At 39.7% G+C, this 14,381-nt stretch overlaps 1 protein-coding gene across 1 annotated transcript in view; it reads right to left on the bottom strand.

Moving 5' to 3' along the window:
* The window catches only part of LOC126336808 (thioredoxin reductase-like selenoprotein T homolog CG3887), a 30,501-nt gene that overhangs the window by 15,337 nt on the left and 783 nt on the right, over nucleotides 1-14,381 (bottom strand). The window contains 1 exon segment of the mRNA XM_050000852.1: nucleotides 5,038-5,233. Within this exon segment, the coding sequence (XP_049856809.1) occupies nucleotides 5,038-5,233 (196 nt within the window).

Here is a 14,381-nt window from a genome sequence, read left to right as displayed (position 1 = left end):
TCAAGATTGAATGTGTCAGAGGTCATACAGCACAACAGTGTCAAAGTCTTCAAGAGACGTGTGGGGAATCAGCATTGCCGTACAGAACAGTGGCACATTGGGTAAAAGCCTTCAACAAAGGTCGGCAAACTGTAGCATCCTAATGCATTACACTCCTCCATAGCACACTGTCAATGCACAGCATTACTGTTCATTTTTGGAACATCACCTGTGACCAAGCTTTGCGAAAGAAGTGGCAACACTTTCTGCGCAACTCACCCATCATTTTGCACGACAATGCATGCGCGTATACAGTGCAAGCTGTGGCTGCTCTGTTCAGTCGATGGGACTGGGAAGTACTGTACCATCTGCCATATTCCCATGACTTAAGTACTTGTGACTGATTTGATTCCAAAGATGAACCACTTCGTGGCATTCGCTTCAGAACTGTTCCAGACATTCGACAGGCAGTAGACTGCTCCATTCGCACCATCAAGAGAACAGGCTGTAACGGTATACTACGCCTTCCACATCTATGGCAACAAGTTATACACAATGCTGGCGACTACGTTGAAGGACAGTAACCGGTGGAAACATGTAACTCTTTTGTATCAGTTGTGAATAAATAGTTGCCACTATTTATGTTCCAACCCTTGTACCTTAGGCCCACTCAGCTTTTCTTTTGTATAGTCAGCTGCACGACATGCTTTTAACAAATACTTCCATATGTACTACTAGGAAGTGTAGCCTGCTAATAAACTGATTAACTTTTTGGTCCTCGTCTGAATTTAACCAAGTGGTTTTTAGGGAGTCATCAGACAGGAGGCAGTAAACACCAGAAAAATACTGAGAAGGGCCTGGTCAAGCCAATTCGTAAGTATGTGTTGAGATTTTAGAGAGAAGATCTGAGACTGTCTCTCTCATAGCTTCAGATGATAATGACATTAATAAATAAGAGAGTTTTGAAGTGTTTAGTGGGTGGGCTGGATTGCTGTAGCTGTCTGTTTTACAGATTGGGGTAAGAAACCTAAGTATGGGTACCCATGGTAGTCTACTGATTAGATTTTAGTTTTCTTTCAGAAGAGAGGTAGTTTTGGGTCAAAATGTGCTGGACCTAAATACATATTTGGAAGGAGGAGGATATAGTGTGAAGTTGCTGTTCCATGGCAGCAGGGCCACTGATGTTTCTGTGCAGTGATACAAATACTATGCTTGAGTTATAATAACTTAACACGAAATGTGAAAGACAGTGACAAATTAACAGCCTCTCCAATTTTGTGTCTGTTGACAATGATTTGTTTTTTTTATTGTTCATTTAAATGACGCATGGCTGAAGGTTTCCATACTGGGAAAGGCTGTGACAATTGCTGATCAGAACTAAGGTGCCAGGGCACTATAAAAAATTTGCAGACTCATTCAAAAGTGACACTTTTGGAGAGAGAGAGAGAGTGCAGCGAGTGTTAGCTTTCCTCCATGCTAAATGTTTTTCATGTTTTCAGTTCCAGGTGTGAGACATTTTGTATTTTTAGAGTGCGTTCAATCTGCAGTGTGGATAAGTTCAAGAAGCAGTGATGTTCTGTGACATTATGGTTATGTCTAGAGATGAGTGAAATTCGAATGACCTAAAAAAGTGAAATGTTTTGAAAGAATAAGAAATTTATTCCAAAAGTACCAGGGTATAGGGTGTCATGTTTTCAGCTGATTTTAAAGAGTAATAAAATGCAAATATTTAAGCAATTTTTTAAAAAAATTTTATATTTCAGCACAGTTTATTAGTTAAATGCTAAAACAACTGAATAAACAGGTGCTAGACTTGTATACCTACGTAGGTGCGCGCGGCCACACACACACACACACACACACACACACACACACACACACACACGTGTGTGTGTGTGTGTGTACAAAGTGGTAGGGTAGTGCCACTTAACAAATGGCAAAGACTAAAAAGGCAGTGCCCAATACGCAACTCAGAATGACCTAACAGTGGGAGGACCAAGAGGTGGTCATCCAAGCCAGTGGGAACGGCTTAATAACCTGAAGCTTATTCCATGAAGGGAGGACCAATGGCAATAGCAAAGTGACACCACCTCCTGATGGAGGGCAACAGAGATCATTGGAGGGAATATAGGAACTAGCGGATTGCAACCTTGGCAGCAGCATCAGCTACCTCATTTCCTGGAAGACCGACATGACCAGGAACCCACATAAACATGACAGTGGCTCCATCAAGTGTGAGCAAGTGACAGTTTTCCTGGACCCATTGCACTAAGGGATGGGCAGTGTACTACACACAGAGACTCTGAAGGGTAGTGAAAGTGTGTGAGCAGAGGACAATTGAAAAGCCTGTGTCATCAGACTTACTCCGTGGCCTGATACAGGGCAAAGAGCTCAGCTGTAAATACTGAGCAGTGTGCCGGAAGCGAATACAAAAAACTGTCGGTGCCAAAGATGAAGGCACACCCAACACCACGGTCAGTGCGAGAGCCATCAGTGTACACCACCAAGGTACTATCGCGAAGTTCCATATGAAGGTCGTGAACCAGTGGTAGAGCGAGGTTGGAGTAGTTTCCTTACAAAGTGAATGAAGGCCAAGGTGAACACAGGCCACCACATGAAAGCCAAGATGGTGAAGGGTTTACACCACCAGGAAAGTTGCAAGGCACGTCAAGTTAAGCTGCCGGATCAAGGGCCGAATGTGAACTCCAGGAGGTAACAGATGAGAGGGTTGCGACCCACACTAGTGAGCAAAGGAGTCATCGAAGAAAGTGGCATAGAATGGGTGGCCACGCAGAGCAGACATATGGCATGCATACCTACTGAGGAGAAAGTCACAATGGTAGGAAAATGGTAGTTCAGCAGCTTCTCATACTCTCAACTGGGCTAGTGGCCAAACAGATGCCATGATGGACAGTATTGAGATAGTGTAAGAGGGACGACCGTGCAGATGTATAAACAAAGCACACACCGTCTAGGTTTGAATGGACTAGGGACCAGTACAGACAGAGGAGGGTGCTTCGATCTGCACCCCAGGAAGTACCATTGAGGACATGTAGGACATTTAAGAACTGCGTACGGCAGGCTGCAAGTAAGACACATGGGAGGACCAAGGGAGTTTCCTATCAAGCATGAGCCCCAGAAATTTTGTAGTTTCAATGAATGGAAGAGCAACAGGCCCACAAAGTAAAGATGGTGGGAGAAGCCAATTGAGAAATTCATACTGACAGTTTTGTCAGTGGAAAAACTAACACCTTTGACTTTTAAGACACAGCATTCTGCATATGTTCCGTACAAGAAGCACAGAGGCAAACAAGGTAGAATGAGCTTTGTGATTAGTCTTTGTGAACAGGTGGTCTTATCTTCACTACGAAAACGGACATCAGTAGGAAGCCAACCTAGAACATCAAGAGCAACATGCCTTACAGCCAGGCCTTTTCCAGTCCTGCTACCTACAACAAAGAAAGACCAACAAGAAGGGGTGTGCCATGTATGAGAAAACTTCGTAAATTGACTTCATACTGGTGTGCAGAATGCCAAGTTTCCCATTGTACAGGACCTTGCTTTAAAATGTTTCACACTGAAAACAACATCAAGAAAATATATTTATTAGCCTCTGCAATATATTTTATTAATCCCCAGCCGATATCAATTTAAATTCAAAAATGAGAACATCGAGGACAACTTATGTGAGTGAAAAGTACAGTGTGACACTGTGCCAGGGCACACTGGTGCAAATTACCCACTGAGAAATGAAATTCTCAGATGGTCATTATCCCATTCTGTTCTTTCAATAGATGATTAACTATGCACAACTGGAGACAGTCAATACTTTTGGCTTAATGAGCTTATGTGAAGCTTTGAACTGTTCAGGAGAAATACAAAAATAACCATAGGCACAGTCTCTACAAAACCATAGCTTCTTGCAAACACTGAAATTCAATACAGTTTTTTCATTTACTACTATCACATATCCATTTTCTTCACCACCCTCAAGAGTGTGCAAATAAAACCAAAGGCAACAACTATTTATCATCTGAACTATTACTCATGTTTACTATACAGCAGTTGACTGACTCTTAATAAGTGCCATTTAACAATTAAAACTGCTGAGCCCTGTCCATGGCCACACATAGTTGGCAACCACACATTCAGCCAGTGTTGGCAACCCACACACTGAATCTTAAACAGGATTACCTATTCCTCAGCTTTGTGTCACATTAATTGCTCTGAATTTTTCTGGGCCCAGTTTTAATGACATTTAATGTCAAATGCTTTAATCTCTTTGCTTTCAAAGAATCCTTTTGTTGTTAAATTTTGCCTTATATTTCCAATGTCAGAAATGACTTAAGTAAAAATGCCTCTCTCCTCACATTGCTCAATTTACTAATCCTACTTATTCCAATGTCAATGATTTCAAATACTACCCCATTAACCCTTGTTCTGAGTAAATTTATTTTGTCTTCTCTGTCTGATCCATACATGCTAATTCTCAAACATTACTAAGAATTTCTTATGACTAAATATTGTACTACTTATTTTCCATTAACCAGCTTCTTTAAAAAATTCACCTTAGGTGGAACATCCCTCAATTTGATGTACAATAACAACAATATGGCTCATTTCAGAGCCTTCGCTTAATATACTTTACTTGCCTTTAAGCTGCTTCCATCTTTGTGCTCTTAATCCCTTTTTATTTCTGCACTGTACAGTCATTTCATGCAAATAAACAGTAACTTTTACTCATCAAAGTTTCTTACCTTGTTTTCTGCTGTCCTCTACTACTTTAACCTCTCCTGATTTACCATTTTCCTCATGTCACCTACCTATGAACTTGTTTCAACCTAATGGATATAAGTTGCTAATGCTTTTATCCAGTAACACTTCATTAATTTCTTGAGAATTTCTAGTAGATATGACAACCATCCTGCTTCAACATGTTTCTTCAAATTATTGACTACAATATGGCATATATTCCAGTACCATTCAGCAGCAGTATTCTAGGCACTTTTATATTTAACACTGATAATATTTTGAAAAGAGAGAGAATAAAAAACCAACCATTGAAAGAAATTTCAAATGCTCCTGTTGAAACCAGTTGACCCTCAACTGCATTGCACACAAAAAAAGTCATCATACAGGAGTATATTTTGTTGTTGATGCACCAAGTCCACCATGGAGGTTGCTCTTGACCAAACAAATTAAATATGTTCATTCCACTTAATATGCAACCGATTAACAACATTTTTGCAACTCCCTGTAAAATGAAAACAAGTTTTAAGAAAAACAAGGAAATAATCTCAAACAACCAATTTAAATTACAAATAACCATATTAAACTTTAGTCACTATGGTATTGCGAACATCCCAAAAGGACATTGAAGATTACCTGGCAGTACCACTGATTCTGAATCAAGCCAGCAATAACAACCTAACTTAAGTTTTTACTAACAAAGAGAGAGAGGCGCTGGCCAGTACTTACCTCAGCTCAGTACAGCAGATAGATACACAAAAAACAACCGAAAATTTACGTTCCTAGCTTTTGGAATAAATGTTCCTTCATCAGGGAGGAGAGAGGGGAAATAAAGGGAAGAAGGAAAAGTGGATTTAGTTACTCACAACCCAGGTTATGAAGCAACAGGGAAAGGAAAACACGGAGGGTAGCAAGGATGGAGGCACGGTTGTCAGAGGGAAGCCAAAGATATCCTATTGTAAGTACTGTGCCAGCTTCAAACCAAAGAGGATGCATACAGAAGTAAAGAGGTATATAGTATAAAGATGTAGGATGAAAAGATGCATGAATGGCTAAAGAGGAAAGGGAAAGAGGAGAAGACTGAAGAGTAAATGGGAGTGAGGTTGTTTAATGTAGGTTCAGTCCAGGGGGATGGTGGGATGGAAGGATGTGTTGGAGTGCAAGGTCCCATCTCTGCAGTTCAGAGGGACTGGTGTTGGGTGGGAGAAGCCAAATGGCACATACGGTGTAGCAGGTTCCTAGGTCCCTAGAATTATGCTGGAGGGCATGCTCCGCTACTGGGTATTGGATGTCTCCTAGGCGGACAGTTCGTCTGTGTCCGTTCATGCGCTCAGCCAGTTTAGTTGTTGTCATACCAATGTAAAAGGCTGTGCAGTGCAGGCATGTCAGCTGATAAATGATATGTGTGGGGTGACCCTGCCTTGAACTGTGTATGATTTACCAGTAGCGGGGTTGGAGTAGGTGGTTTTTGCATGGTGCAGGTTTTGCAGCGGGGTCGGTTACAGGGGTAGGAACTGCTGGGTAGAGAAGGTAGTCTGGGAATATTATAGGGTTTAACAAGGATGTTACAGAGGTTAGGTGGGTGACGAAAGGCAACTCTGGGTGATGTGGGGAGAGTTTTGTCAAGGGATGATCTCATTTCAGGGGTTGACTTGAGAAAGTCATATCCCGAGTGTAGTAATTTATTGATGTATTCGAGGCCAGGATAATATTGGGTGACAAGGGGGATGCTTCTGTGTGGTCTGAGGGTAGGAACATTGCTGTTGAACGGGGAGAAATGTATTGCTCGGGAGATCTGTTTGTGGACAAGGTCTGCAGGATAGTTGCGGGAAAGGAAAGGACTGGTCAGGTTATTGGTGTAATTGTTGAGGGATTCGTCACTGGAGCAGATACGTTTGCCACAAATACCTAGGCTGTAGGGAAGGGAGCGTTTGATGTGGAATGGATGGCAGCTATCAAAGTGAAGGTACTGTTGTTTGTTTGTGGGTTTGATATGGACAGAGGTGTGGATGTGAGCTTCAACAAGATGAAGGTCAACATCCAGGAAGGTGGCTTGGGTTTTGGAGAAGGACCAGGTAAAACTCAGATTCGAAAAGGATCCTCAACTCCTACAATATTCCCAGACTACCTTCTCTACCCAGCAGTTCCTACCCCTGTAACCGACCCCGCTGCAAAACCTGCACCATGCAAAAACCACCTACTCCAGCCCCGCTACTGGTAAATCATACACAGTTCAAGGCAGGGTCACCCCACACATATCATTTATCAGCTGACATGCCTGCACTGCACAGCCTTTTACATTGGTATGACAACAACTAAACTGGCTGAGCGCATGAACGGACACAGACGAACTGTCCGCCTAGGAGACATCCAATACCCAGTAGCGGAGCATGCCCTCCAGCATAATTCTAGGGACCTAGGAACCTGCTACACCGTATGTGCCATTTGGCTTCTCCCACCCAACACCAGTCCCTCTGAACTGCAGAGATGGGACCTTGCACTCCAACACATCCTTCCATCCCACCATCCCCCTGGACTGAACCTACATTAAACAACCTCACTCCCATTTACTCTTCAGTCTTCTCCTCTTTCCCTTTCCTCTTTAGTCATTCATGCATCTTTTCATCCTACATCTTTATACTATATACCTCTTTACTTCTGTATGCATCCTCTTTGGTTTGAAGCTGGCACAGTACCTACAGTAGAATATCTTTGGCTTCCCTCTGACAACCGTGCCTCCATCCTTGCTACCCTCCCTGTTTTCCTTTCCCTGTTGCTTCATAACCTGGGTTGTGAGTAAATAAATCCACTTTCCTTCTTCCCTTTCTTTCCCCCCTCTCCTCCCTGATGAAGGAACATTTATTCCAAAAGGTAGGAACGTAAATTTTCGGTTGTTTTTTGTGTATCTATCGGCTGTACTAAGCTGAGGTAAGTACTGGCCAGCCCCTCTATCTCTTTGTTAGTATTTGTTTCACATCTTTATATGAGATTTTCCATTAATTATTTAACTTAAGTTTTTCCTTAAAATACCCCAGAATTAAGCATTTATATACTACTTTGTTTTTTCTTTTTCAGCTTTTCTGTGGCACTCCTGTACATCAGACAAACGTGTCACCATATGTATTGCCCTCCCTGTCCATGTAATATTTGCCTTTAAACCTAATTTGTATGGGTTCCAAACACTTCAGCAATATTCTAGGATGGGCCACAAAAGAGTTTTGTAACCAATCTCCTCTGTAAACTGACTACATTTTCTCACTATCCTACAACAAACAGAAGTGTGTCACATGCTTTATCTATACTTGATCTTAATATGATCATGCAATTTGATATCATCAACATGGTTACATCCAGATAATTTTACAATTTATTGAGTAAAATTACAACTCACATTTTAATCATAGGATACTGTGCTTTTATATTTGTGAAGTGAATGATTTTAGATTTCTGGACATCTAAGATAAGTTGCCGATCTTAGCACCACTTTGAAATCTCACCATTTTTTGACTGGATATTTTTGCAGTTTTCTTCTGATAGTACATTTTATATAACTGGATCATCTACAGAAAGTGTATGGATACTATTAATATTGTCTGGAAGACATTTTAGTAATGTCAATCTTCAGTATCTAGTACATCATGAGAAGTTTGTTAGGTTTCAAGTCTGGAGGTGCTCGCTGATCCTGGCATTGAGGAAGCCTATCAGTGAGTGTGAGTGTGTACACAAACTGATGATATGCTTCCTCAATGCCAGGATCAGCAAGAACCCCCAGACTAAACCCAACAACCTTCTCACAATGTACTACATACTGAGGCTGATATTACTAAAATGCCCATCAGGGGAGCAGTGTTAGCTGTTTGTTTTGCATATAAAGTTAAGGAACCACAAGTTTGTTCTGCCTGTTTAACTGACACAAAGTTTGCTTTCTCCTGTGTGGTGTCATATAAAGGATGATATATAAATTAGAATTTAAAGTTCACTGGCACACCAGAACAAAAGAAACACAATGTGCAGTTGAGCAAACAAATGTATAGAAATCATCCTAGCCTGTTTGAGAAACCAATCCCAATTTGCCTCAAGTGACTAGAGTAATCAAAGGAAACAATGAGTGGTAACAGAGTTAAAAGACATTTTCCAAATGTATGTTCACTGCCTGAAACAGTCATCTCAGCTGCTCCAAGACAAAAGCTGGAAAGCAACTGTATCAGACTATTACTGTGTTTCATTTGAAAATATACCATCTGTAATTCTGCAAACAACTGAAGTGCATGGCCGAGGGTACTTCCCATTTTACCAGTTGTTAGGATCCTTTCTGTTTGATTCATGTATGGAGTGTGGAAAGAACTGACTGTTTAAATGCCACTGCACATGCTATAATTAATTTAATCTTGTCTTCATGATTTTTACGTGAGCCATATGCAGAGGGTTTTAGTATATTTCTAAGATTTGTGTTTTAAAGCTGGTCCTTCAAGTTTTGCTGGTAGGCTTCATCAGTGTAGTTTGTAGTTATCTCTAAGTTTCTGTCAATACAGTTTCTTCAGCATCTCTGTGACATTCACGTGTCAAACACATGACTGTTCATGTTGTCCTCTTTGTACATTCAATATCCTTCTTAGTCCTACTTTGTAAATTTGACCACCTGTCTAAAGTCTGAATAACAACCTCTTGCTGTGCAGGAAGAGAGTCAATGAGGTTGTGGAAGGTACTGACAGGAATGTGGAGTCACATTCACTCCAGTGCAATGGCCAGTTGCACTAGGTTTCTTGGTTGAGGGTCCATGGTGTGAACAGTCTGATCAAGGTGGTCAGACATTCTTGATCGGGCTTAAATCCAGGGAGTTTGGTGGCTAGTGGAGTACAATAAACACATCCTGGTGCTCTTAAAACCACACAGGTACACTATGAAATGTGCAGAATGTTACATTGTCCGTCTAATAGATATGCTGAGGAAAAATAAACTGGGCCTGTAGCACATCCCTATTTATGTCTCTATCCATTATGCCTTCCAGAATGACAAGATCACCCAGGGAGTGCCACTAAAGCATTTCCAAGACCATAATATTCCCTCCAGGTTGCAAGATGTTTGCTTTCAGACATCTCATACCATAAAAAAATCAACATCTGTAAAACAGAGCACAGAATAAGATTCATCTGAAAAGACTACCTGACATCAAGTTACGGTACTGTTGAATACCAGTCAGCATGGATGCATGACCCACATACCTGCTGCAGCAATGTTCACTGAAACTGTCATTGGCGAGATAGTGTTGGTAGCCCCTTAGTTAATCTGCACAGTCAGTTCTTCAATAGTTTCATGTCTATTTGCCTGTACACATCTCCACAGCAGTCATTCATGCGTATCATCTATGGCCTGTGGTGGACCACAGTTGCCTAGATGCCAGTTTTGGATAGCACCACTTTGCCATACATTGTTCACTTCAATCATAGTGGCATGCTAACAGTTTACATACATAGCTGTTCCGTAAATGCTTCCGCCCTTGGCCTGAAAGCCAATGATCATGCCAATTTGAATGTCAGATAAATTGCTCCATTTCTGCATTACGACAATGACTGCACTGCTTTTCGTATCCTCCTGACACACTTTACGTGCCCTCTACTGCTAGTGCTACCACCTGCTGTTTGTGAGTGTTTATTGCATGTCGATGTCTAACATAAGCTGTGGTCACATTAATGTGTCTAGACTATATATTATGAGCTGACCAAATTGAGATATACTGATATTATAGTCACAGGTTACCAGTTTTTTTCCCCATTTTGTGAAGTACATCTTTTTATGTTTCTTAACATTTAAAGCAAGTTGTCAATCACTTCCAAACCTTTTCAAGATCTGAATATTTGTGCAGATTTTCTCAGACAGAACTTGTGAAAAGTCTAAAATTGCCATTAAATTTTCTGCAAGTTCATTAATATACAAATTGAACAGCAATGGTCCCAACAAACTACTCTGTTGCACACCTGAAGTTACTTACACATTTACAGATGATTCTCCGTCCAAGATAATATGCTGCACAACCTCCTTACCAAGAAATCCTCAATCAAGCCAGTCACAAATTTCGCTTGACATCCGATACGATTATACTTCTGACGATAGGCATAGGTGCAGTACTGAGTAAAATTCTATCCAAATATGGAAAAATAGGGTGAGATGTGTGATTTGTGTTTCACATTATCGATGTTTCAGAATCCATTCTGTTTGTTGTGGAGGAAGCCATTCTTTTTTTAGATACATTTTAACTCAGAGTATGTATAGGAGTCTACAACAAAATGGAGGTCAAGGATATTTGACAGTACTTTTGTGGGTCACTTCTGCTACCCTTCATGTAAACGGATGTGGCTTGTCTCTCTTCCAACTACTGGGCTTGATTACATTAGAAGATTAGCAATTATATGAAGAGCAATTAGAATCAATGCCTCACAAAAACAAATTGACAACAGCAGGTGCACTAGTCTCTTGCTAATCCGGCCGTTCCTTGTCCATTTGAATGCTGGATTAGCAAAAGTGTCAGATTATTGGCAGTGTCTTAAATTCAGTGTAAACATGTAGGGATTATATTTTGTTAAATCCAAAGTGACATTCATTTTCATAGAAAACTTAGTCCCTGAGTGTGTGTGTGTGTATATATATACAGTAGTATCACTCACTATGAAATCTGTCCCAAATTTTTAGTTGCACAGTCTATAGCAGCTGAAGCCAGACTAGAAGCAGCAGTGCATGATGAGAGATGCAATTTTGTGTGTGTGTGTGTGTGTGTGTGTGTGTGTGTGTGTGTGTTTGGGGGGGGGGGGGGGTCGAGGGGGCTTTGACAAACGCCTTGTTGGCCAAAAGTTTGTGACAGTCTTTTTGTAGCATCACCCCTATATGGTGAGTAGCTTCTGTTCTTTCCATGAGATTGTTGCATTCTATCCTGGCTCTTCCATGGTTTGACACTGTTTAATTCAATGCAGATGGTACCTCTGAAAACTGCTGACTCCAAGATGCATGCTACTCTTAATATTACAAGATTACGATGCCACAGGAAGGTTTCATATTGTGGCTGGTGATATGTGTAAAACAGATGCAGCAATAACTTGCATAGCTGTCCACAAAACATCGGCCAGCACTGCTTCACTGAAGAAACAATTTATCAAATTGCCTATGGAAGAAAATGAAGTCAGAAAACAATGTGATTTTTATCAAATAAGGGTAGCATGTTTACCTGGTGATTTAGGTGCTACTCACTGTACCCATATCCCCATCAAATTTCCTTTTTCGCCAAAGTGCACACACACACTTAGGAATTGTCATGGATAATTTTCGTTAATTGCACAAGTGATCTCAGATGCTAAGGTTAATCAGGATGTATTAAAATGTGCACATGGCATGAAGAAATTACAGTGCCAATAGAAAAGGAAACGCACAGAGCCACAATGCAAGAAGAGCAGAATTTATTAGTAATGTATTTGCATGAAAACAGTTATGCCTTTTTCTTATTGGCTGTAGTATTCATCAGGTATTTTGTGTATTCTATTTTGTCTTTATATTGGCCCAACATGATTTAAAGCAACACATATTTTAATATAGGGAGAAGTTTGAAGATATCTTTTTTGTTTTCAGTTTATTTTCCTCCATCTTTATAATACAATATCTCCGATTATAAATACTGTTTACCTACATAGTAAGGTTAGTGTGTGTCCGAACTGTGATAACTATGTCAATAGCTGATTTTAGTGGTGTTGTTAAGCATGTTTTGTGCTTACTTAGATCAACAGTGGAGACAAATTTAGTGTTCTGTAATACAGCTGTGTCCTTAATGAACTAATGTCAACACTGACCTCAAGTCAGCATCAGCAATGTTTATAAAACCAGCCCTTACAAATCCTATCATCAGTTTGTAACAGCCAGTGTCTTAATTACAAACTGTTCATATGTACTCTCAGTTATTCACTATGGCCTTTTTTGTATCAGTGGTGGTAACAAATGCATAAAATATAACAATTGTTTTCAAAGTACAGGAAAAAAACTATACAAATAACCAAAAACAGTAGTGGAGCTCATTGTAAAGTTATGATCAAAACCAAGGAGATTTTAACCCTACCACCGAAAAGTACATTTGCCAAACAGTTAAGTAGATCAAAAAATAACCCCGAACAGTGATAATCATCAAAAATATCATTGATAATCACTGCATAAACATCTCTGTCCATGAGCATTGAACAAGAGCTAAACTGAACTTTTATTAGCATGTGGAAACAAAAACAGGATTTTACGTTGAGGAATAAAACAGTACAATGACCTGCCAAAGGACATTCAAACGACCACTAAAACAAACTTATTTAATAAGACAGGTAAAAAGTAGCCTACCTGTCGATTAATACAGTCTATAAACTTATGAACTGCTTGGATAACACAGCAGTGGTTTAGTAAAAGATATTATTATTATTATATTATTATTATTATTAATAATAATGTAATATTTCATACCATGTAACACTTTCACACTTTTTTCCCCCTTTGGGTTTCCTTTCTAGTAAAGCTTATTTCAAAAGCTAGTCAATGCATAATACGAAGATCTTACCTTTCTGAACTCAACACCTCACACACATAGAGGGATGATAGAATTTTTGAGGTTAGCAAGTGGGATGTTGCCATAATCAAAATTCAAACAAGATATCATTATGGTCCTGACATCAGCTGAGTCTGTGTGTAGTGTTGGATTGTGAAAGTGTGTGTAGTGTATACAGTGACTAGGTGTGAGAAATAAACAGTACAGCACTAATCGTATTTAATATTAAATAACCTCTTCGCAAAACTGTATAAACTGAATAAAGCAGAATCATTTTAAACAGATGGGCCTCGTTTTTGTGAGGGAGGAGCTTCTTATCTTCATCCAGCCATGCTGATTTAGGTTTTCCGTGGTTTCCCTAAACTATGGTTCACAGCCCACCAGCTGTCTCATTCTTGAGAAACTAGACCTGTAACTATGTAAATGCACCTAAATATGAATCATGTTATTTCTGTCATTCTTAAATTTTAATAGCACACGATGTCCAATAGCTTTTTAAAACTGATCTATTGATGAGTAAAAAAACAAGCAGCTGTTACCAACATAGAACTTTGGGATTAACAGAATCTTTCAATACTGCTTTGCAAACTCTCAACAAAATGTTACCTTTCTTATTAACCAATATGCCTAGTTACGCTACAGGTCAATCTGTCACCACAGTCAACAATCTAATTATGTAGATACAAAAAAATGTATTTTTCATTCTCTTCCTGTCTGAATGTGTTTGATGTCACACACCATGTGATGAAGTCAATTTCCGAAAAATGCATGGATACCCCTTAGCAAACTTTTAATGATTACCAACTGTTAGTATAGCAGTCATCTAACATAGCTCCAAATCTATACAGAAATCTTATAAATAAAAAGGCACAAATTAAGAAAACTTTGCTCCCAAATTTCAGTTACTCTAATGTCCACCACTCCTACTAGTAAATATGGACAGTGATATTTGCATTGATTACACCATGACATTTATCTGGGAATTACTATATCCAGTAAACACAATAAAAAGAACTTTCTTAACTGATCCTGCAGATTTCCTAATGTTTTGTCTCTAACTATGAAAAAATCCAAACTAAAAAAAATCATC

The sequence above is a fragment of the Schistocerca gregaria genome, chromosome 2, assembly GCF_023897955.1.
Source record: "Schistocerca gregaria isolate iqSchGreg1 chromosome 2, iqSchGreg1.2, whole genome shotgun sequence".
Lineage (NCBI taxonomy): Eukaryota > Metazoa > Arthropoda > Insecta > Orthoptera > Acrididae > Schistocerca > Schistocerca gregaria.
Note: the sequence above shows the minus strand (reverse complement) of the source record. Positions and strands in the feature narration are given on the sequence as shown.